The sequence below is a fragment of the Humulus lupulus genome, chromosome 6 (assembly GCF_963169125.1).
Source record: "Humulus lupulus chromosome 6, drHumLupu1.1, whole genome shotgun sequence".
Classification (NCBI taxonomy): domain Eukaryota; kingdom Viridiplantae; phylum Streptophyta; class Magnoliopsida; order Rosales; family Cannabaceae; genus Humulus; species Humulus lupulus.
In genome coordinates this window covers 73805574-73831510 of record NC_084798.1, presented here as the reverse complement: position 1 = coordinate 73831510, position 25937 = coordinate 73805574, and the positions used below count along the sequence as shown (strand labels likewise).

General features: G+C 35.9%; 1 protein-coding gene across 1 annotated transcript; it reads right to left on the bottom strand.

The window, feature by feature from the left end:
* Positions 1–276: 276 nt before the first annotated feature.
* Positions 277–954, bottom strand: LOC133782278 (uncharacterized). The gene has a single exon (XM_062221525.1). It carries the CDS (start codon positions 851–853, stop codon positions 461–463), a length of 393 nt encoding a protein of 130 aa, XP_062077509.1. The 5' UTR covers positions 854–954; the 3' UTR covers positions 277–460.
* Positions 955–25937: the final 24983 nt, after the last annotated feature.

The window sequence follows — 25937 nt, the reverse complement described above, 5'->3', positions numbered from 1 at the left end:
AGCCCAACAAAAAAAATTCTCCGGTTTCTTTCACTTATGAAATTTGACAAAATTTCAGTACGAGGACTTGTATGAATTTGTATATACAGATGTTATATATAGTTTTAAGCTTGCTCATTGACTCTATTCTGGACCAAAGAAACAGAGTAAAGTGCTCGGCTCCTACAATTAGTAATATTTTCCCGCACACATCTCGATCAAATGCAATAAACACTAGTACTTTTTATGTTATAACATAATATAAAATAACAATTAGTTGGAGAGAGGAGAAAAAAGTGAAAGAAAGAAACTTATTTCCAGTACTTTGCATACAAAAATGAAGCTCATCACACCCCCACTATATTTTTGTACAAAGCCTTCGAAAACAAAACAGAGAGAAAAAAGTAACAAGGTTTAATCTTACAGAGTTAATTACTAATCTACATATATATAGATATACATACACATTAATTTGTATATATCACTTGCTAAGAAGAGGGAACCAACGTTCTTGCAGAGAAGACTGGTAAGAGACCATGAAGAATAGGAATACCAAAAGAAAGCCAACACCCCAAGGAGTCCCTCCTGCCCTATTGAGAGAGCCCCTCTCCGGCAAAGGAATGAAAGACGAGAAGCCGGGGCGGCGTGGCCCGGCGGTTTCGATGTTTGAAAGCAAGTGGAGAGCAAGGAGTAGAATCAGTGGCGAGACCATGAGGACCAGCTTGATCTGGTCGAGCGCGCTCTCCAGCAGGGACTCGTAATTGGAGTACCACGACAGCCCCACGAACATGAAGAGTATGGAAAGGAAGAAGCAAAGATGTAAAGGCATAGAAGCTTCGGACCTCGGCGGTGAAGAGTAGTAACCTCCTGCCATGTCTCTTCTGGCCAAGACTACTATTATTAGTATTAGCTGGAGGAAGAATTTTCTACTTTTATCTGAGAAGAGAGAGCTTGATCGAATATGTGGTGGGTGGATCGTGGGGATGGATGGTTTGTTTATATAGAGCTTGATCAAAATGACCAAATGTAGGTATCTATTTGGTGGGTGGGTCCTACAGCTAATTGGGATACGTGCTCTCCATAAATTAATTAATTCTTTCTTTCTTCCCATTTTAGTGCTTGCTTAGCTTAGAAAAAAAATGTGAGTTGCTCTTAAAAATGTTTGTTTCAAAAACTAATATTATATCGATTATGGATTCCAATCAAACTTTCATTATTTCTCAAATTTCATTCATGTCAAGTATATTAATTTTTATTTTAAATGAATTCACTAGGTTATAAGTGGTGAGACATTCAAAATCAGTGAAGATTGAGTATGATTAAATTGTAAAAAATAATATTTAACTTAAATTCAAATACAATATTAATATTACAATTTTTTTTCTGTCCAAATGTTACTATATATACCTCTATAATTTGTGGATAAATACATACATAGAGAAAGAGAGTAATATAATGATAAAGCTTATAAAGTAATGTATATATAAAACAATACGAGTATATGACACATACAATCATGGAGGTGTCTTGCAATATCTTTTTCCTAGGCCGGGTTTTACCATATTGTAATATTTGACACCATCAATAATTACTTCTTTTTAGTTGGTTTCTTATTGCTTTGAGCAATAATGAGAGCTAAGTTTTTGGTTTGATTAACTCATTTGTGTGTGTCTAATGTTGATGTGTTTGAGTTAGAAAGAATGTCATATATATTTGTGGGAAGTTTTCGGTGCATCCAAAAAGACATCCCTTTTTCAATATTTAGTTTGAGAAGTATTTTTGGTTGTATATTGTAGTTATTTAAAATATTCTGTAAATTTTTAAAAAAATTTGAATAATTTACCGTACTAAAAATATTAAAATAAGCTACTTTTTACAAATATAAAAAAATAGTTACTCGTGCAACAAACTATTTAAATATTTATTTTTTGTTATGTAAATTATTCAAAATTTCTAAAAAAAAATTGTAAATACTGTAAACAACTATAAAATACATTACTATTAAAAAAATGCGTTAAAAATACTTCATCAAAAATAATTAAGAGAATAAGTGCATCAATATTGCCTTGGGGTGCACCCGAGAAGTTATTTATTTTATTTTATGTGATGTGCATGTATAAGCTTTTGACCATGCACCGTGTACTTCCAAAAGGACGGTGAAGGGTATATGTGGCTGAGAATGACATTTGAAAAAACTGACAAATAATGTTGTGCCACGTAACACCGACCTAAGACCACGTGTATGGGTTTGGAATGGCTATGATTATTCCAATATTAAAATGCTGAATATTGTTTCAAAGTTAAAGACTAAAGTTCAGTGCTGATTTAACCTCATCAGGGAAAATCATTATTTAAAACAAATTTAAAATTGTAGGCCAATATTGCTTAAAAAATGATGGCCATTATGCACCATATACGTCAATAACTATTTTCTATAAAATAAAACTATCAATAATCTCAATTTATTAAAAAAAAAATGAAACCTTATTTGAATCTACTACAATTGTAGGGTATTCCTTATCCTACTCTAATTATAATTCATTTACATATCATAGCAAAGAAGATTAATCAAAATATTGTTTAAACTACATAAAACGAAGACTAATATATAATATACTAACTTGGATAATAGAGATAGCTAGTTGACATAATCTTTCAATATAAATAAAATTATTTCAAAACATAGATTATACTCCTAGTACACCTAACTTTGAAAATAAATTAGAAAAACTAACTTCATTCAAAACACAAATTACACCCATGCATCGATTCCCATATACATCTTTTGCCCATTCATATCCGGTAACCATATATGATGAGAAAATTGGGTACATTTAACAATTGCATTAGAAAATAATAGAAAGACACACAGAGTAACAAATAAAAAATTCACTTGATTATTAGAAACCAAATTATTGAATATTTCAAACAAATTATGAAATTCTAAACTACCGGTTATTCAGTAAAAACCTAAAATTCTGAATAATAAAACATATTAATTATAAATGTTTTTTGACAAACATTTGTGGCAGCAGGTCTTGTGAACTAAAAAGTTATTAATAAATATGAACACATTCAAAACAATTCAAAAAAAAATTAAATTTGTATCGTATTAGAACTATATTGTATTTCATTAATTAATCCCCTGTGTATGTCCTCTTTCCGATCACACTAAAATTAAATTAGAAAAGTAAATTAAACGTTGATATATGGTTAAAAGTCCTTCATAAATATACTTATTACATAAGTATTTAACCACATCATGATGGGTGACTCATACAAATAAAAGTCATTCTTGAGTCTTATGACACAGAATCGCACTAGCTGGCGAGGATTGATGTACACATGACATTCTTCCCACTTGTGTATTTTTTTTTTTTTTTCATTTCTCCATTTCTTTATACTTTTATGTATCGAAAGACATGCGCTGGATAAAGGATATATAAAAAATTTCATTTAAACGTTAAAAAATGAAAATATATACTTTTTGAAAGCATTACATGTTACACCAAGATATACACATTAATAGATTATAACATGTCAATGATCATTTCCCAATATAATACATAGATTCCGAACCTGATTATTAGGTTGACTGAGCTTAGCAACACTCAGCTTACTGAGCATGAGTTTAGTGAGTCTACTGAGATTAGTGAGCCTCAGTCTAATCACAATTCTGTTATACTAGATGTCACGTGAAGTTAGTTTCTCTCAACCATCTTGTAACAGAATTAGTTTTGTAACGGTTACTGAGCTGTGATTTTCTACGGCTAAAGTTTTGTAACTTGATTCATATAATATATAATCAAGGCTAGACTCATCTTTGAGCTCTGAGCTTCTCTTTTCCATTTCCTCTGTTTTCTAATTGCATTGCATTCCTTTATGGTATCAGCGCCATGGCGTCCAATTCTGGAAGTGCATCGTCTCCATCCACTCAAATTGAAGCTCCAGTTGATCCTCCTCGCAGTGCTACTCCGATTGCTCCTCTGATAGCCACACATGTTGCTCTTCCTAACAACAATCTCCTTCCACTCAATCTTCGTCTTGATCGGACTAACTACACCTACTGGAGATCTCTGGTTTTATCTGCTATTCGTGCCTATAATCTTGAAGGTTACGTGCTTCGAACAATTCCTCCACCACCTGCTACTCTTGCAGGTAATGTTCCTAATCCAGAGTATCTCATGTGGATTCGCTTTGATCAATTTCTTGTGCACTGGATGTTGAACTCTGTTTCTGATCTGATGCTTGGTTATGTGATTCACTGTCACACTTTTGCCGAGATCTAGACTGTCTTTGCAAATTTGTTTGCCACGAAGTCCAAGGCCAGTCTCCTCCAGATCCGAGCTCTACTTTAATCCACAAAGAGAGGCTCCTCATCCATTGATGAATACATCCTAAAGATGAAGCACTATGTCGATGCTCTTGCTACTGCAGGAAGACCTGTTTTGGATGATGATATTATGTTATACATTCTTGGAGGATTAGGTGCTAAGTATGTTGTTGTTAATCTCACCTCCCGCACTGAGCCTCTTACTCTTTCAGAGGTTCATTATATTTTGCAAAGTCAAGAGATGCGCATTGATCAGTTTGCAAGTGTCTTTGTTGATCGTATTCAAGCAAACTTTGCTAATCTTTCCCTGCGTGGTGGCCGTGGTGGTTCTCAAGCTCCCTATGGCCGTGGTCCTCGAGGCTCCTTTAGAGGTGGTCGTGGAAACAAACCTATTTGTCAACTTTGTGGCAGAGCTGGTCACACTGTTCTCAAATGTTTTCACAGATTTGACATCACATATCATGGATCTCAGTCTCAAGTCACTCCCAACTCCGCTACTTCTGTTTCCTCTCAAGCATATCTCACTGAATCTTCTTTATCTGATGAGAATTCGAGAGCCTGATCTTGACAGTGGAGCCACACATCACATGACCAATGACTCTCAAAACCTCTCCAACAAGTCTGACTACAAAGGCAAAGCCAAAGTCATCGTTAGTATGGCTCTTCTCTACCTATATTACATATTGGTTCTAACTCAGTTTCTTCTGCTCTTTCTAATGAGTCTTTAATCTTGAAAGATATCCTTCATGTTCCTAATGTTACCAAAAACTTGTTGAGTATCTCTCAATTTACTAAACACAACAATGTCACCCTTGAGTTTGACTCTGTTTGCTGTCTTATTAAGGACAAGAGGACGAAGCAGGTCCTTCTTCAAGGTACTCTCAATAACGGCATGTATCAACTCCATGTCACAACACCAGGTCATTCCAAGTCGATAGTCCCAGCTACAACCTCTCTCAAGTCTTCAAAGTCTGTCTCGACACATGTTTCCCTTCCACCTTGTGTTCCATCTACTTTTAATTATACCGCTAGCAGTATTCTTGTGTATAATAAATCTAACACTGTCTCTGTATGGAATTGTAGGCTTGGCCATCCTTCCAAGCCTATTTTAGCCAAAGTGTTATCCATTGTTAATCCTTCTGTCAAGTGTACTAATGTAGAGTTTTGTGATGCTTGTCAATATGGCAAGCTACACCAATTCAGCTTTAAAAAGTCAATAAATCACTCTCATGCAGCTTTTGATTTGATATATTCAGATGTGTGGGGTCCTTCATTTTATACCCCAATGGAAGGATACAAGTATTATGTTAGTTTTGTTGATGACTTTACCAAATTCAGTTGGATTTTTCCAATGCAGACTAAATCTGAAGTCCCACTCATTTTTAAAAAATTTAATGCCTATGTTCAAAGAACTTTTAAGACTAAAATAAAAAGTGTACAAACTGATTTAGGAGGTGAATATAAACCACTCTATACACTTTTCCAATCCGTAGGCATATCTAGAAGACATTCATGTCCTCACACTCATCAACAACAAGGTCGTGTTGAGAGAAAACACAGACATGTGGTTGATGTCGGCCTAACTTTGTTAGCACAGGCCAATATGCCTCTCAAATTCTGGTGTGAGGCTTTTGTTTCAGCTGTATATCTAATAAACAGGTTGCCCACTCCTAGACATAGTTTTGTCTCTCCCTTTGAGAAGTTGTTTAATCACACTCCTGATTACAATCTTCTCAAAGTCTTTGGGTGCTCATGCTTCCCATTACTTCGGCCTTACCAGACACACAAAGTTTCTTTTCGGTCCTCCAAGTGTATTTTTCTTGGGTACAGTCCTTATCACCAAGGGTATCGTTGTCTTCATCCTAGTGGTCGAGTCTATATTGCACGAAGTGTGACTTTCAATGAAACTGAGTTTTCTTATCCTACTCTCTTTCCTGCCTCATCTTCTACAACAACTTACACCACTCGTATCCCTATTGATCCTAATTCATATCGTGTCCCTACTTCTCTTCTATCATCACCTCCTATCATCCCAACCATTCTTGTTCCTACTCTTCCTTCTCCATCTGACTCTCCTCATGGTCCTGTAGTTTCTTCTAGTCCTGAGTCTGTGTTTGTCAATCCTTCTTCACAATCCAAATCCACTCCCTCAACTTTTTCCTCCCCTGAGTCCATTCCCTTTGTTCCCATCTCTGAGTTACATGTAGACTTGCCTATACCTCCTGTACCGTCCAACACACACCCCATGCTTACTCATTCCAAAGCAGGAATTGTCAAGCCTAAAGCTTATGTTGCCACTGTCCCTACTGAGTTAGAACCAACCTCTGTCTATTCCTTCTTGGAAGCAAGCTATGCAAATTGAGTTTGATGCTTTACAAAAGAATGGTACCTGGACATTAGTGCCTCCCACCTCCGATATGACCATTGTTAGTAACAAGTGGATTTTTGGAACCAAATACAATGCTGATGGGACTGTTGACAGATATAAGGCTCGTTTGGTGGCAAAGGGGTTTCAACAAACTTCTGGTTTGGACTTCTTTGAGACATTTAGTCCAGTAGTAAAGCCATCGACAATTCGGGTAATATTCACACTAGCTGCAAGTTTTGGTTGGGACATTCAACAAGTTGACATCAACAATGCTTTTCTTCATGGTACGTTACAAGAACATGTGTATATGCATCAGCCTACTGGTTTTGTTCACTCTCAATTTCCCAATCATGTGTGCAAATTGAACAAGGCTCTCTATGGCTTGAAACAAGCACCTAGAGCATGGTTTGACAAACTCAAACACTCTCTCATTCAGTGGGGCTTCACGAATTCTAAGTCTGATTCTAGTCTCATCTTTACTCAGAAAAATGGTCAACTAATCATTCTACTTGTCTATGTAGATGATATTTTGATCACAGGGGAAAATGCAGCTCAAGTCCATAAAGTCATTACTGATTTGCATCTTCAATTTGCTCTCAAAGTCCTTGGCTCTGTCCATTACTTCTTGGGGTTTGAAGTTTTTCGAAACTCTTCAGGACTTTACTTAACTCAGCACAAGTATATTAGAGATTTACTTCTAAAAACTCATATGAGTGATGCCAAACCTCAATCCACGCCCATGTGCTCCAGCACCAAACTTTCTCTTACTTCTGGCATGCCTTTACAAGATCCTACAGCATATAGAAGTGTTATTGGTGCTCTTCAATATCTCACTATGACTCGGCCGGACATAGCCTTTGCTGTGAATAGGCTAAGTCAATTTATTAAGGCTCCCACCACAGATCATTGGACTGCTTGTAAACATATTCTTCGGTATTTAGCTAGCACTTCTCACCTTGGCCTTTGTTTCTCTTCAGCTGCTGCTCTTGATCTTCAGGCTTTTTCTGATGCCGATTGGGCTGGCTGCCTAGATGATCGAAAGTCCACCTCTGGTTATTGTGTATTCTTTGGAGGAAATCTTGTTAGTTGGTGCTCCAAAAAGCAACATGTTGGTGCTCGATCCAGCACAGAATCTGAGTATCGATCTCTGGCTCTTGCTACATCTGAATTCATTTGGCTGCAATCTCTTCTGAGTGAGCTTCAGGTACCTCTTCCTCAGTGTCCAATTATTTGGTGTGACAATCTTGGTGCTGCTTCTCTTGCCTCCAATCCTGTTTTTCATGCCTGCACCAAACACATCGAAATTGATTTACACTTTGTTCGAGATCGTGTTCTTGCCAATCAACTTGATATACAGTATGTGGATTCAGCTCATCAGATTGCTGATGTACTCACCAAACCATCAGCTTTGCCTCAGTTTTCTTCTTTTCGAAACAAGTTAACATTGTGTATACCACCATGTCACTTGAGGGGGGATATTAGGATGACTGAGCTTAGCAACACTCAGCTTACTAAGCATGAGTTTAGTGAGTCTACTGAGATTAGTGAGCCTCAGTCTAATCACCATTCTGTTATACCAGATGTCACATGATGTTAGTTTCTCTCAACCATCTTGTGTCAGAATTAGTTTTGTAACGATTACTGAGTTGTGATTTTCTACAACTGAAGTTTTGTAACTTGATTCATATAATATATAATCAAGGCCAGACTCATCTTTGAGCTCTGAGCTTCTCTTTTCCATTTCCTCTGTTTTCTAATTGCATTGCATTCCTTTACTGATAACAGCCACCAAAGGTAACACATCTTTAACATAACCTTAGAGAGTAGCATCAGACATATTCTTAACGAGGGTATTTATACCACCACCTGCAACTTGGGGAGACAAGAATAAGACCACCAAATTTTTGGAGATACCAAATTATACCACTTACCAGTACTCGAACCCCCAACCCTGGACTTTTCATCCCAAAGCTCCAACCACCGGTGATTGGCTAATAATTAATTTTTTTTTAACCCACTTTTGCTTATGTTAGATTTAAATATTTACATGCTCGCTAAAATTTAAAGTGTATCCCTTAGAATTTTGGTATTGTAATTTAAGTTAACTGTACACTTTAATATTTTCCCCTTTGTTATTACCAAGTAAAAACAAATAGTTTGGTAATCCTATAATGTAAGTAATAATAAATTATAGGCGGGGGTCGATGTAGCTATAATGGATTTCGTTATACAATAAAAAGATAGGACAGTGTGCAGGTCCTCTAGGCTCTATACCTTTGTTACACTTTAACTAACCCTAATTAATACTCCACCTGCCACATCACAAATATGTGGCAACAATGATAAATATTAACTACTACACCAATGGGCAGTTAAAGGACTCATACATATTAATAATTACACTACTGGCCATGGTGTGTGGAGATCACAATATTAATATAACTAATTACCTTTGCTTTGCTCGTAAAAATGACACAAAATAATTGGTAGAAATCTCATTTATTTTAATTAATTACGAAAATGTTTCTAAAAATCTGAAATTAATAATCGGCAGCATAGCAATAATGTTAACATTACTAAAAATCATTTCTGAACTTGTAAAAAAGTGAATTTATTATTCATCAGTTAAGTCATTTATTTTAAGAAAAAAATAATATATATGTTGCTACTATGTTTAATTTAACGAATGCAGGTTTGTAAAAAATTCTTTGATAAACTAATAAGTCATCTATATAATTAAGAAACTTAAAGACTTTAGTATCTCTCTAATAATTACTTTTATGTCTAGGGACATTTTATTATCTATACTTTGTCCATAGAACGTGGAATCCTGGTGGAAGACTCATTGCTCAGGGATCTTTAGAGCTAGCTAGCTGCCCCCACTCATTACATACTCACATGTAAACACAATTTCTATATATGTAAAGTGACCGTTATGCATATATAGTTATATATCTCGGATTCTGCTACTTTGTACTATTTTTCTACACAAGATTGCGAAGCATTGGCGGGCAGCATATGATTCCCAGTGCGTATCAATAGGGCACTTTTTTCTATATAGCGATTATCTAACAAAGAAAAGAAAAGAGCCATATTACGTTATATACGACTCAGTCATAGTCATAAAGCATTATATTTTATTAATGATTGACAATCTTAAGCTTTAAGCAAGCCGAGCACTTTTAATAAAAGTAAAGACAGACGAAAGTAACTCATGAAATAGTTTTCGGGGGTTTTTGCTGATATAACTAAGAAATTGGACAATAAAGACATCCCATTTCGGACCATATGCCACTAAGAAATAGGTCACCACAATTACTCACAGCCTTTAATCCTCAAGGTTGTGTTTAGTACTATATTGTACAGTATCATAATGAAATCTATTGTATAGCATATTTTGTTAGAAAAAAGTATGTTGCTTCGATAGAAATGGGAAAAAACTCCTTATAACTCTAAGCAAAATATACAAATAAATAATGATTGATTAAATATTGTTACAACTCTATAACAAAATATACATGTAAATATATAAAAAAAAAAAAAAGTAGAAGAAAATAGTAATAGAAAATACAACTCTATGACAAAATAATACAAATAAACTATAAGTAGTAGTGGAAAAGATGTAGAGGAGATTACAACTCTAAAACAAAAGATACAAGTAAAAGAGTAAATAGAGAATAATAGAAGAATATGAAAAACAATATAATAAAAGAAAAAGAACAAGAACAATGAAATAATACTCTCACTCATACCACTAAAGTGAAGAGTATTGGGGATCACCAACTTGAACAAAATTTAAAATATTTGTCCAAAAGCTTTCCCCCTAACTCAAGCACTAAGGGAACTCTCACAATTTGTAAATATATCTGTGGAATTATCAAGCATTTATGTGTTTTCTAGCCAAATGCTCTAGCAGATAGAAAAATTGTGTCTTACAAGTGAGCATTAGGCTCCTATTTATAGAGTTTGAGATATCCTTTGAATTTCAAATTCCACCAACCCTCATGATTGTTACCAATGTTTAATTAGATGTTTATGGAATTAAAATGGAGATTTGGGAGTTACTTAGGATGTTAGAACCGTTCAAATTGGAAAAAACTGAAAAATCCAATTTGGTTGTTAGCCTCATTGGCCTCAGCCAGAAGTATCAGTGGCCGCGACCACTGGCCTCTGTCCCTCAGGCCGCAGCTAGTGATAAACAGTGGCCGTGGCCACAACCCATTTTTAGCACATATTTTTTGTGCAATTTTTCAAACGATTCCAAATAACTCCCAATTGATTTTGTAACCCCCAAACACATTATTGGGGTTAAAACCAAGTTTCTAACAGTCATTTCACTTATGGTTTTGAGAAATTCAAATCAAAATTATGTAACAGCAAATCTACACAATAATGAGCAATATTTGGGAGTTATAAATTTGTTACTGAAATTGTAACTCTCAAATATGTTACACAATTGCACTATCCAAATATTGTAACTCTCATTTGTATGTTACAACATGTGACATTGTTTGTCACATTTATTTAACCTAAAACATTATATTATAAAGTAATATAACATTCCTTCACTAGATTAAATAGTTATCTATTGTAACACTTATTTAATCAATCAACATTATATTTTAAAATATAACATATCCCCCGCATGATTAAATAATAACTCTCTCTTATAGAAGTCATTGCATTGGTGCATAAGGTAAATTGTTTTTCAACTTGAACTTTACTATTGTGTAATTATCACAAAATTTGTTGAAAATTTGGTTGCACTAGGCATTGAACCATCTTTCCATGATAACAAATCGGTGATAACACACACACATTTGCCATGTTCACTTGAGGCCTCTATGTCTCGCTTTGCACCGTTAATGGCCATGTGCACTTTCCATTCATGGACGTTCTTCATAATACTCTCAATTCTCAAGAGAGGCGGCACCACCCCTAGGTCCATATAGGTGGAACTCTTATAGTATTATTGGTATTTTGTTACAAAAAATACTTGCCTTCACAATACTGAATTCTATTAAAAAAAAACCTCTTGTTTTTAACCCTCAATTTGGTAACTCACAAGTACTAAACATCTCAGATGAGACTGTTTTGAGTACAACTAATATTACATATCCATGTCTTACATTGATGTGTCTAGACCTCCCATTATACACTTCGTTATATGCTATAGTCAATGTTGTTTGGCTATCACAATGTATCGATATAGTGGATACATTCTCTTTGATTAGGGGTATCTCCATCTAAAGATGCCTTAACCATTCAGCCTCTTTGTCTGTAGAAGCTAAAGCTATGAACTCTGCTTCCATAGTGGAATGAGATATACAGGTTTGTTTCTTGGAACCCCAAGAAATTGCACCCCCACCAAGTGTAAATACCCAACCAATGGTGGACAAGTTGTCCCCAAAATTGGATATCCAGCTTGCATCTGTATATCCTTTTAAGATTGAAGGAAATTTGGAGTAGTGAAGGCTTAGTCCTTTGGTTTTCTTGAGACAACCTAGGACTCTCCCAATAGCCTTCCAATGATCCACACTTGGATTACTTGTAAACCTACTAAGTTTACTTACCGTAAATGCTATATCAGCTCTAGTACATTGGCTGGCATACATAAGACTCCCTATAGCACTTGCGTACTCCAATTGAGCCACCTCTCTTCCTTAATTCTTCTATAGTTTTACACTATGGTCGAATGGAGTATTAACATCTTTAACCTTGAGATAGTTAAATTTGTTCAATACTTTCCAATATAGTGGGCTTGCCCCAAAGCAACACCCCCACTATATTTCTTCACTTTGATACCAAGTATGGTGTCAACTTCTCCAAGATCTTTCATCTTGAAGGTTGATGATGAAAACATCTTCGTTTCTTCTACTATCTTCGTGCTATCACTTAGAATGAGCATGTCATCCACGTATAGGCAAACAATGATCACATATCCCTTACAAGTTTTGGAATACAAACACTTGTCTCCATTGTTATGCCTAAACCCATTAGACATATTGGCTTGATCGAATTTCTCATGACATTGCTTAGGAGCTTGTTTCAATCCATATAAGGATTTTACAAGTCTACACACTTTATGTTCATATCTTGGTAGGACAAACCCTTCGGGTTGTTCCATATAGATCTCCTCATTGAGGTCACCATTAAGAAATGTCATCTTGACATCCATTTGAAGAACATACAAGTTGTGTATAGAAGCCAAAGCAAACAAAATTCTTATAGAATTGTTCTTGCAACAGGTGCATAGGTATCAAAATAATCAATACCCTCTTTTTGCCTAAACCTTTTTGGTTTGGATAGTGTCGTCAGTGTGATATTTTCTCCTAAATACCCATTTACACACAATTGGCTTAGACTCCGGTGGGACGTCTACCAATTCCCAAGTGTTGTTGAAAATGATGGAATCCATCTCATCATTAATGGCTTCTTTCCAAAATGCACTATCTCTTGATTGCATGAATTCTCTATAAATCTTAGGATCATCCTCAATGAGAAGTAGAATAGGAATTTTCCTAATGACTTTCTCTCTATTTCCTTCAACCATGTAGAAAGAAATTCATTGAGAATCTATCTCATCCATTCCTAGACTTTTCTCCTTTCTATCCCTTTGACTTCTTCTAAGTTCAACGGGTTGCTCCACATTCCTTTAAGAGTTCTCCTCTTGAGAATCCTTTTTGGATGTAGATGCTTGAGAATTGTTCTCATATAATAAATTCTCCTTTAGAGATGTTGAAGCTTGAGAATTGTTGTCACATAACATATTATCAAAGAATTCAACTTCTCTAGATTCAATCACAACATTAGACTCTAAGTCTAATAGCCTATAAGCTTTACTATTGTTGACATAACCAACGAAAGCACACTTTATGGCTCTTGAACCTAACTTTGTTCTATTAGATTCGTTTTTCTTGCAATATGCAAGACACCCCCACACTTTGAAGTACCTTATGTTGGGTTTTCTTTCTTTCCATAACTCATATGGAGATATCTCATTTTTTCTTCATCAATATCCGATTAAGAATGTGACAAGCGGTCAATAACGCTTCAACCCATAAGTTGAAGTTCAACTTAGAAAACACCAACAAAGAATTTATCATCTCTATATAAATCCTATTTTTCCTTTCGGCAACACCATTGTGTTGTGGTGTATAAGGTGCGGTGCACTCATGAATTATGCAATTTTCTTCACAAAATGCATTGAATTCATTAGAGAAGTACTCTCCTCCTCTATCACTTCTTAGCACCTTAATCTTTTTATTGAGTTGATTTTCAACTTCTAATTTATATACTTTAAACGCGTCAAAAGTCTCATTTTTATGCTTTAAAAGAAACACATATGTATATCTACTTAAATCATCTATAAAAGTAAGAAAATATCTTTTACCACCTCTAGTTAAAACACAATTTAATTCACAAAGATCACTATATGGATTAAATCTAGCAAATTAGATGATCTTTCTACACTAGGAAATGGTTTGTTTATCATTTTTGCTTTAACACATGTGTCACATTTTCCATAGTTTTTAATATTGCATGCAATCATACCACATTTTACTACTCTTTTCATGGTTAAAAAACCTATATGAAATAGTATAAGATGCCATAAAAATAAAGAATCATACTCAACAATATAAGCAGAATCAGCATTTTTATTGATAACATTGAAGGTTACATCATTGGTGCACAACTTAACCATACCATCACAAGAGTACCTCTTTCCCAAAAATACATTGGATTTGGTAAGAATAAGTTTACCGGACTCAAAAACGACTTTAATGCCGAACTTGCCAAGAAAATCACCACTCACCAAGTTTCCACTCATTTCGGGAACATGAAGCACATTCACTAATGTGACTTTCTTGCTAGAGGTGAAAAAGACTTCAATGGTACCTTTGTCAAGTACCTTGGATTTGCCCTCATTGCCTATTTGAATCTCATGGCTGCTCTTTGACTCTTCAAAGGTCTTTAACAATGATTTGTCATAGGTGACATGGATGGTAGCACATGTGTCATACCACCACCCCTTCACCTTTTATGGACCGCATTCACCTCACTAAGGGTAGCAACTATATTCTCTTCTTGAATTACATTCACCTTAGGTCCTTGGTTGTCTTTTCTATGCCTGCACTCTCTAGCATAATGACTCGTTTTCCCACACACAAAGCAAGGACCTTTCTCACCCTTAAACTTGTTTGGGTTGGTTTTTGGACCCAAGGATGTCTCATTACCCTTCTTTCCTTTCCTTTTATTTTTTGGATGTTTTGGTTGTGACATCGTATTTGCTTTGGAAGTCTCTCCATTTGACCCCTCCACAAGTTTGTCTCTACATATCAATTCCTCCTTGATTCGAATATATTTTTGGATTTCTTCCAAAGAATAATCCTCATTTTTTATGAAGGATTCTTTTCCTATAGCCCTTCCAAGTTGGTGGTAATTTTTCCACTATAGAACTAACTTGAAAGGCCTCGGGAAGCTCAATCTTTAGCACTTTCAATTTGTTAACAATTATTTGTAACTCATGTATTTGAGGAATAATAGGTTTATCACCAAAAATTTTGAAACCGATAAATTGATAAATAAAAAACTTAATGGTACCTTCCTCTTCTGCCTTGAACTTTGTCTCAAGTGCATCCCAAATCTCATTTATTGACTTGGTCTTGGTGTAGAGGTCATAGTGTCTATCAGATAGGGCGTTGAGGATATGACCCCTACAAAGGAGAATGTCCTCCCCCCTCTTCCTTATTTTCTTCACTACCTCGGGAGTGTCCTTTTCGGATGGCGTTGGGAGAGGTTCAAGTGTGGACTCTAGGTTGTAGGCGATCTTCAGAGTGTTGGAAAACCATTCAGAGCACGCAACGAACACTTTGCGTGGTGGGCCCATTATTGTTTATGAACAACAAAACAACAAAAATAATAAAAATTTCATTAATCATATAAACAATTTATATGACCAAAAAAACAATTCAGAAACATTATCATACAATACTATTCATCATGCAACAAATATGTATATAAATATACAATATATAATCACAAAAACCAAGAACATAAACTTTTACATCTTGAAGTCTATCAAGTGTTCTTGAGTCTTTTTGTATTTTTAACAATCTCCATATCCAAAGCTTTGAGCACTCAAACCACGATCTTCCAGAGTGTTCTCTACACCTCAAGATGTGTGTGGGCACATAAAGAACATGAATTTGTATTTTAGGAATCACAAGTATTTCTCAATAGATGAGAACATGGATTATGGTTTGAGAATGGTTAGAATATAGAAGAAGAAAGAGAGAGAGTTTTTGTCTAACAGAAAAAATCTGAGAACTATTCTGAAATGTATATTGTTGTGTGTGATGTATATTTTGTGTATTGTGTATTTTTCTCATCTTATTCTATATCATATATATAGATATTTATATTACCTTATTATTTCTAATAATAATAGTAATATAATATAATAATGATGATAGGATTTGATTTAGGTAAATATCTAACTTACCAAATTTGAAAAAACTATTTTCAAATTATAAAATAATTAAATAAATAAAATAAAACTACACTAATACAATATCAGTTCAAGTGGTACACGCATGGCATAATTCTTGGACTGTGTCAGGCGTGTACTGTTATTCCCTTTTTTAGGGATTTTGCATTTTTCTTTTATTTAATTATTTAATTAAAATCAATCTCCTACAAAATAAGGTGTTAATCTTTTTAAGGAAAAGATGATCACCATATTTCAAAATTCAAAATTCAAATTGATGATCATCATTATCATCATCTTTTAAAAGTAAATAAATCAAAAACTATTTTTGACTTACCAATTTTATTTTATCCCACTCAAATAAAATAATTAATTTCAAAAATTAATTAATTAATTTATATATATATATGAAATTAGAAAATTTATATATTTAAATTAGTAAATATATTTTCAAAATTAATAATTAATTCTAAACTAATTATTCAACCTCAATTATCATATAATTACATATTTGACCCGAAGAATAAAATTCTTCTCAAATTCCCAAATTACAGTTATACTCTTGAATTAACTCTTAACTTGATATGGTGTTGATAGAGTCACCATGTGGACCTATAGACCTATAATATCAAGCTCCATTAAATATTACATTATTAATCAAAGCTCTTTGATTAAATAATCATATTTATTAATTTCATGATTAGTCCACTAAAAATATGAGATTAAACTCTTGATAATTATAGACATATAATTACTGAGTACTTTATTAAGAATTAAGTGTCCATTGATATAATCATTACATACAATGTTAATCATTTATTAATAGTTCATATTTAAAAGGGAATCAAATTACTGTTTTACCCTTTTAGCTATATCTTGTTCCTAGAGTACCATTAACTTTACTAGTGAATGTTGTGTCACAACAAGTTTGCGACGTGAGTGCTCATAACCTTTTCAGTTCCAAAAGTCAACCGAATAGGGAACCATTATTCAATCTAATAATAAGGTATAGATTCCATATTTGTTAAACTACATCCCCAGCCATATACATCATTGAGTCCCCAAAACAATTGTTCTTAGTCTGATCATTCTGACAAACCTTAACGCATGAATCAAAGGATCAGATGACATATATAAGAGTTCATAGTAACCTTAGGATTAAGATCATCGTGTATATGATCATCGTTTGATGTGTTTGATTAATACTATGAAACTGTGTTTAAACAAGTATTAACAAATCACATCTGGTCCAGCTCTACATACTCTCATCATATAAAGTACCTCCACTAAAGTGTCCTACTACACTAGTAACCCGGATCTAGGTCACATGTAGTCACAATACTAGTGGATCATACTAGTAGTAATTAATCTAAAGATTCCATAACTTCCTTTATTGTGAACTATTTAAGTTTATTATCTTAAGCTCGATCCTCCCATACCAATATGAGATTAAGACCACATAGATAAACTTTGGAATTTTCTAATATTCACTTAATATTATCATATAATATCAAACATAGTCTATATATATAATAATTCAATTCAATTATTTATTTCATTTAAAACATTTGTGAACTACAATTGCTTTAAAGGCGCTATTCCTAACAGAGAGTGGTCAAGAGAAACCTCGTCTTGTCTTGCCACCTGATGAAATTGGATCCATCAAACCTATCCAACCTCACTAGGTCTTGGTTCATGATTTTGATAGTCTTATCTTCCATTGAAACAAAAAAATAAATAAGCTTTTGAATGTTAGGAAATAATATCTTTCCTCAATGGAAATGGTAAAAAAAATACTTAGTGTTCTTCCCCAAATTTCTCAAACTCGCGATTCCCTATAAACCAGACCCAGAAAATTGACTCAAAACCAATGTTTCAACAGATTTACAGCCACAGAACACCTTATACAACTTAGATAAGATATTACCAACATCAATCTACCATAAAACGAACCCAAACACCCCATAAACCACCAATATGCCACAATTCAAATTTCAAGCTTGAACTTGCCCCAAATCTGAAAATCTTAAACCCAAATCACAGATTCTAGCAGCATACCAAAGTTTAGAGCAACAAAAAATGTATTTCAAAACTCAATACACCCAAATCCTAACTTTAAGCACTTCAATCTTAACTTAAAAATCTCAAACTCCCGAAATTCAAGAACATAACCATTGAAATGAAAAACAGGGTAACTAAGTTCTCACCTTCTCTGAATTTCGAGTTTGTAGCTTACTAAAGGGACCCTTGGCAGTAACAGGTATCTTGAGTCCCTTCAATTCCTCCTAAGAATCCTTCCAACTCTTGATCAAGCCTAAGTGCCTTTGAACTTTTGAGTGAGTTCCTAAAGATGACCTTTGAGGAAAATGTCCAATGCCCAAATGTGAGTTGCCTAGACTCAGCTAACCCTTCAGCCAAATAGATCAAAAGACGATCCTGCCCTCACCTCAAAATTTCTCTTCAAAGCATCACCAAGGGCAAATTGGTCAATTTCCCAAAACCCCACTAAACCTCAAATTAACACCCTAAATTCCCAATTAAATTACTAACCCTCCAAATATTAATATTTCTTCCAATAATGCTCCACTAATTACCCCACATGCGCAAAATTACCAAAATACCCCGTGGCTCACCCTAAGCCTGACTTTTTTGCCAAATCGCTCCAAAGGATCGACTAAAGCCAGTTATCGCAAATATATCCACATAATAATGTGGTCTCAATCACATAACACATATAATTACAATTATACCATCAACGTGTCAAAATTACAAAAATGCCCTTTTTCACAAAAAACGGGCCCACGATCACATTTAATACACATAACCATGCATCAATAGTTATATCTTAATATAACTCATATATTTTACATAATCACACATATATTCAATTAAGTTCATGTAATAATCCATTTATGCCCTCCTGGCACGCTAATAAAGGCACTAAGCCCTATTAGCAAATCTAGGACGTTACAACTATCCCCTCCTACTAAAAAATTCGTCCTCGAAATTTCCCTGAATAACTCTGGATGTTGATCGCGCATAACCAACTCTAGCTCCCAGGTCACTTCCTCGACCTTGCTATTCCTCCATATAACCTTAACTAGAGGAATCGTCTTGTTCATCAGCACCTTGTCCTTTCTGTCCAGGATCTGAACTAGTCATTCCTCATAAGACAAGTTTATCTGTAGCTCTAGATCCTCATATCTTAATACATGGGTTGTATATGACACATAATTTTGAAGCATTGAGATGTTAAACACATCATGAACTCCCGATAATGATGGGGGCAGAGCCAATCTATAGGCTACCTGCTCGATCCTCTCCGGGATCTCGAAAGGTCCTACGAACCTAGGGCTCAGCTTGCCCTTCCTTCCAAACCTCTTTACTCCTCGCAGTGGCAAAACTCACAGAAATACGTGTTCCCCTACCTGGAACCCCACGTCCCTATGCGTAGGGTCAACGTAGCTTTTTGTCTACTCTGTGAGGCGAGCATTCGAGCTCGGATCTTCTCAATAGTCTCATTAGTCCTCTGAACCATATCTGTACCCAAATACTTCCTTTCTCCCATCTCATCCCAATGAATGGTTGACCTAAACTGTAACGCCCCAACTCCAAGGATCGCTACAGTGCACATTGCAAACAGTGCTAAACTCGCTAATCGAGTCATTTGGCCATAAACGTGTAACTAAGTATGATTAGCGGTTTAGGGATTAAAATTTTTGGTTAAGATATAATGTCTCATTAGAACGTTTACTGTATACATTGGGATCCCAAAAATATAATTTCAGAGTCTATTACAAGAAAATATTTACAACAGGCCGCTCTAAGCGGCAAAACAGGGTTTAACCCTAGTTCCTCTTTCAAACCTCGCCCAAGTGTTGGTCGAGCAGCTGCATATGTACACGTCATCACCTAAGCTCTTCAACTTAAGGATGGTCCAGCTTTCTTTTGCCTTTACCTGCATCGCAAAGCACCCGTGAGCCGAAGCCCAGCAAGAAAACTCATATGCTCATAAATAGTCATATCATGATATCAAGTCATATCTAGCATGCCTAGCAAACATAGCTTTATACAAGCATGCAAATGAATTCAAACAATGCCGGGGTATCCAGGATAAGAAATCCTGCCCTTCTGATTGGAGGACTATCAAGTCAATCCTAATCAGATGAGTGTTTCAACACTTGAGGTTCTGGTAAACCATACTGAGTGACCAACAAGCAAGTCACTACGGGGCTCAGCACCCAAAGTCGTGCATATGATGATCAAAATGATCATACAGAACTCATAGCTCTAATCAGATGAGTGAATATCACTTGAGGTTCTGGTAAACCATACTAAGTGACTGCCAAATAAGTCACTAGGGCCTCAGTGCCCATAGCCGTGTAACGACACCGTTACCTGGGCTTTCCTGCAATGGCTCTTATCAGATGAGTGACTGACAAGCACGTCACTGTGGGGCCGGTGCCCATAGCCATGTAACCTAACAGTCACGGGGCTCGCTAGCCCTGGCTCTAAATGAATAGCCTTCGGCTAGACAAGCGCTTTTTAATATTCATCGAACTTGAGGTCGGTCCGACATTAATGCTCATTTGAGTCATTCAAGGCAGATGCCGATTAGATCTAATCTTTGTTGGCTTGCATGGAACACGCTAAGGCCGTCCTGACTAATGAGTCAGCGCAATGTGATCAGTGCCCAGTACCACTGCTGAACCTGACTAATGAGTCACAGCTTCACAGTTGATACTAACACCTTTGCCAATTCTGACTAATGAGTCAATACCATGCACAAGTAAGCATTGCTACCAAACATATATCATATGTCACACATCCAAAGATGAGGCATTCAGCATGCTTACTTAACAATTGCGGGCATAATAATGATCATGCACAAACACAGAGACTCAAGCTCTGACCAATCCCATATCCATCATTCATGGCATGCCCTAATCACATGTTTCTCGTGCATCACATGCATCACACTTAATCACCCAGCATGCCTCAGTAATAATCATATGCAAATGAGCAAGATTGCTAAGCATTCATTATGCTATCAATGTTTACATTTAAACATCCAACATGCATCAAACATAACCATGCATGTCACATATGGGGTGTAGTTTTCTTACCTTCGGTCCAAGCACAGGTTACCAACAAATGAGCCACAAGCACGATCCTGATTCCAAGCCTCTAGTGATAACCTAGTCACAACCACAAATGGTGACCCAATGAGTTCAAGTTCTAAAACCAATCCTTGAACTAAAAATTAGCCTCCAAGACATCAATCCTCACTAATCCGGGTAGTATGAATGATCCCGAGGCCTAAAACCATGTTCCCGGGGTTAAAACACGTAAACGGGCTCAAAAGCCTGCCTGAGCCGCGGCCCTGGAACCTTGAACTATGACCCCTAGCACAACCTAAAGCAAGCGTCGCGGTGCCCAACACCAAGGGTCGCGGTGCCTAGCAAGAACAGAACAGGGCACCTGCTTCATCGAGCGTCGCGGCCCAACTTCGGGGCAGCCATTTTCCTTCATTTTTAACCTTTTAAAACCTCCCAAAAACATGTCTAAACATTCCCAAATCATCAAATAAAAGTTCCCAAACTCCCCAATGGTCCAAAACCACCAAAACCTAAGGCTCAAACGAACTAGAAACTCAACGATTCACAAAGTCCAATTCAAGCTTAAAAACTTTTAAAAACTTAAACTTGAATTACCTCCGATTGAGTTGTTTCCCACTAAATCCTCCGGCTAATAAGCTTCTAATTCTCCTTAGGATTGCTATGCCTCGATCCTTGCTTGATTCCGAGTCCTAGAACTCAAGATACCTTTGAAAACGCGATCGGGAAACGAAAAGGGAACTTTTAGGGAGAGAGAACGCACAGAACGTTCTTTTTATTTTCTTAAAAGGTTACTTCAAGCTTAAGTAGCCTCCAATAAAACCTAGTGCTCGGGGTCCCGAAAACACCCCCGGGGATATTATAGTCAAAACTTCCAGAATTTCCCCCTGATCTTACTAACTCCCAATTTATCACCAAATATTAATTCCCATTACCCAATAACCCGGTAATGCTCTAAATACCCCTTGACTTACTCCAAGTCAAGCTTAAATCTCGTTGTGACTTTCCCACTAGCTTACCTCCTAGGATCGTCTTGTGCTGGGTAACCCTGGCATAACCAAATAATAACAAAGCACCACACCCATTTCACATATATGCCAAAAATGCCCGAAATGGCCAAAATATAAAAATCACCCAATTAATCACAAATGGGTTCACATGCATATTTAACACACCTAAACATGCATATTATCATTAAATAGCATAATAAAGCAATTATGGCCCTCCCGGCCTCCTAATCAAGGTCCTAAACCTTATTAGGGAATTTGGGGCATTACATAAACCTCCTTCCATACACACATCTTGTATCGAGCTACTCCAATCGTCGATTGATAACTATCATTGTATGAAAACTCAATCAACGGAAGATACTTACTCCAAGACCCCTCAAAACCTAGCACGTGTGCTCTAAGCATGTCCTCCAATATCTAAATTGTCCTTTCAGACTGCTCGTCTGTCTGAGGATGATATGCTATACAGAACTTCAACTGAGTCTGCATAGCCTTCTATAAGCTACCCCAAAACTTGGAGGTAAAAATGGGATCCCGGTTTGACACTATTGATTTTGGAACCCCATGGAGACGTACAGTCTCTGTCACATACATCTTTGCATAACAGTCCATGGTATAGTTTGTTCTCACCGACAGAAAATGAGCTGACTTGATATATCTGTCCACTATCACCCATACCGAGTCATGTTGCCCCACTATCCTGGGCAAGCCTCCCACAAAATCCATAGTAATATCTTCCCATTTTCACTTGGGAATCTCTAAAGGATGTAACAACTGCGCTGGCCGCTGGTGTTTAGCCTTTACCTATGGACAGGTTAAACACTTTGCTACATAGTCGACCACGTCCTTCTTCATCCCAGACCACCAATAAAATGACCTTAGATCATGATACATCTTTGTGGTGCCTAGATTTAATGAATATGGTGTGGCATGAGATTCATCAAGGATATCTCATCTAAAACCCATGTCCATCGGAACAAAAATCCAATCCTTGTATCTTAGCAAACTCGTCTCTGTAATGGAATAATCCTTAGCTACTCCAGCTAGGACATCCTCTCTAAGCTTCATCAACCGTGAATCACTCATCTGGCCCTCCACCATTCTCTTCAAGAGAGTGAACTGCAAAGTAATATTGACCAACTGGCCCACTACCAACTCTATCTTTGCTCTGGTCATGTCTTCTACCAATTCCTTGGATATTTGCTTCGAATTGAACAACTGTTCTGGGCCCCTCTGACTCAAAGCATCTGCCACCACATTGGCTTTCCTTGGATGATAGAGGATCTCACAGTCATAATCCTTTACCAACTCTAGCAACACCTCAGTCTCATGTTTAGGTCTTTCTGGATGAAGAAATACTTCAAGCTCTTATGATCGGTGTATATTTCGCACTTTTCTCCATATAGTTAGTGTTGCCACACTTTCAGTGTAAATACCACTGTTGATAATTCCAAATCATGAGTAGGGTACCGCTGCTCATATTCCTTTAGTTGTCGTGATGTGTAGGCAATGACCTTCCAACTCTGCATCAACATACATCCTAACCCCAATCTCGATGTGTCGCAATATACCACAAACTTATTCCCATCTGAAGGGAAACTGAGCACCGAAGAAGTAATCAACTATCGCTTCGATTCCTGGAAGCTATTCTCACATCTGTCTGACCACACAAACTTCAGGTTCTTTCGTGTCAATTCTGTCAACGGTGTAGCGATCTTTGAGAATCCTTCCACAGATCGTCGATAATACCCTGCCAACCCAAGGAAATTCCTAACCTCTGAGGTGTTCCTTGGCCTTGGCCAATCCCTAATTGCTTCAACCTTGGTCGGATCTACCTTAATCTCGTCTCCACTGACAATGTGACCTAGGAATGCCACCTGCGGTAACCAAAACTCGCACTTCTTAAACATGGCATACAATCAATGCCCCTCAATCTCTGCAATATGAACCAAAGATGTTGCTCATGCTATGCCTTTGAAGGAGAGTAAACCAGGTTGTTGTCAATGTAGACATTCATTAACTGATCCAGATAATCCTTGAACACCATGTTCATCAGATCCATGAATGTTGCTGGGGCATTGGTCAACCCAAATGACATGACGGAAACTCATAATGCCCATACCTCGTGCGAAAGGCCTTCTTCAGAATATCCTCATCCTTGATCCTCAGCTGGTGATAACCAGATCGAAGATCAATCTTTGATCCTCAGCTAGTGCGCAGCAGAAATCACGGCAATAGTAGTATTGTATACAACAACAAAAAATTCATATAAACAACTTTATATGAGGATCCTTTAATATGCAATATGTTAATAAAAAAAATACACATACATGAAATTGATACGAAATGATTTACCTCTTGTAGCCTATCAAGAATCCTTGAATCTTTTCGTATACAATTTGATCTTCCTATCCTCGCCTGAGTACTCACACCAAGATCTTCCAAGACGTTCTCTACACCTCAAGATGTGGGTGGGCACATAGAGAACAAGAATCAAATTTTTGAATCAAAAGTATTCTCAACACATGAGACTCTTGATTATAGGCTAAAGAGAAAGGTTTATCTTTTGTGAGAAAAAGATGATTTCTTTTACTGATGTTCTTGTTAAAAACTTCTATCTTCCTATTTTCTATATAGAATATATAGGTATTATTATCATAATAATAATAATAATAAAATAAAAATTGATCATCTTAATAAAATAAATGATAATTAAAGACAAATTCTTACATTCCATTTTAAAACCCTTTTCAAAATGTTTTATTAATTAATTGAATAAATATAATAATCAAAACAAATTTTTACTATCCATATTTATCCTTTCTCACTTAAATAAAATAATTTATTAAAATCAATTTCTTTTATTTCTACACAATTTCAAAAATTGCATTAATGGAAGGGTTTATACTTTTTTGGACCCCGTGTTTTGACAAATTACTTTTTGGACCCTATGTTTTGTAAAATTGTTAAAATAGAACCCTAAACCTGATTTTGGTCAATGTTTTCTCAACTAAAATCACAAATAATTTACCAAACTAACAATTCAGAACAAAAATAAAATCATTCTGCTTAAAAACTGTGTTGTTATACTTAATTTTTTCTTCATCAAAATTGAGTTTAGGGTTCTATTTTAACCATTTTACAAAACATAGGGTCTAAAAAGTAAATTGTCAAAACACAGGGTCCAAACAGGTAATGGGGAAAAATACAGGGTCCAAAAAGGTATAAACCCTTAATGGAATAATAAATTGTGCAACTTCAATTATCACATAGTTGTATATTTATCCCAAAGAATAAATATTCTCTCAAATAGCTCATTCACAGTTTGGCCCTTATATCAACTCTTACCTTGAATAGTGTTGATAAAGCTGCTCCGGGGACCTATGGACCAATAATTCCAAGCTCCAATAAATAATAGATTAGTAACCAAAACTTTTTGATTCAATAACCATATTTATTAATCTCATGATTACTCCACTATAAATATGAGACCGCACTCTTGAGAATTAAAGACATATATTTACTGAGTACTTTATTGTTGTTGGTTGTATTTTTCACTATCAACCTTAAAAAGAGATATTAAAGAAACAAGCAATACGAACACAATGCTTTTTACGTGGTTCAGGTTATAAAATAACCC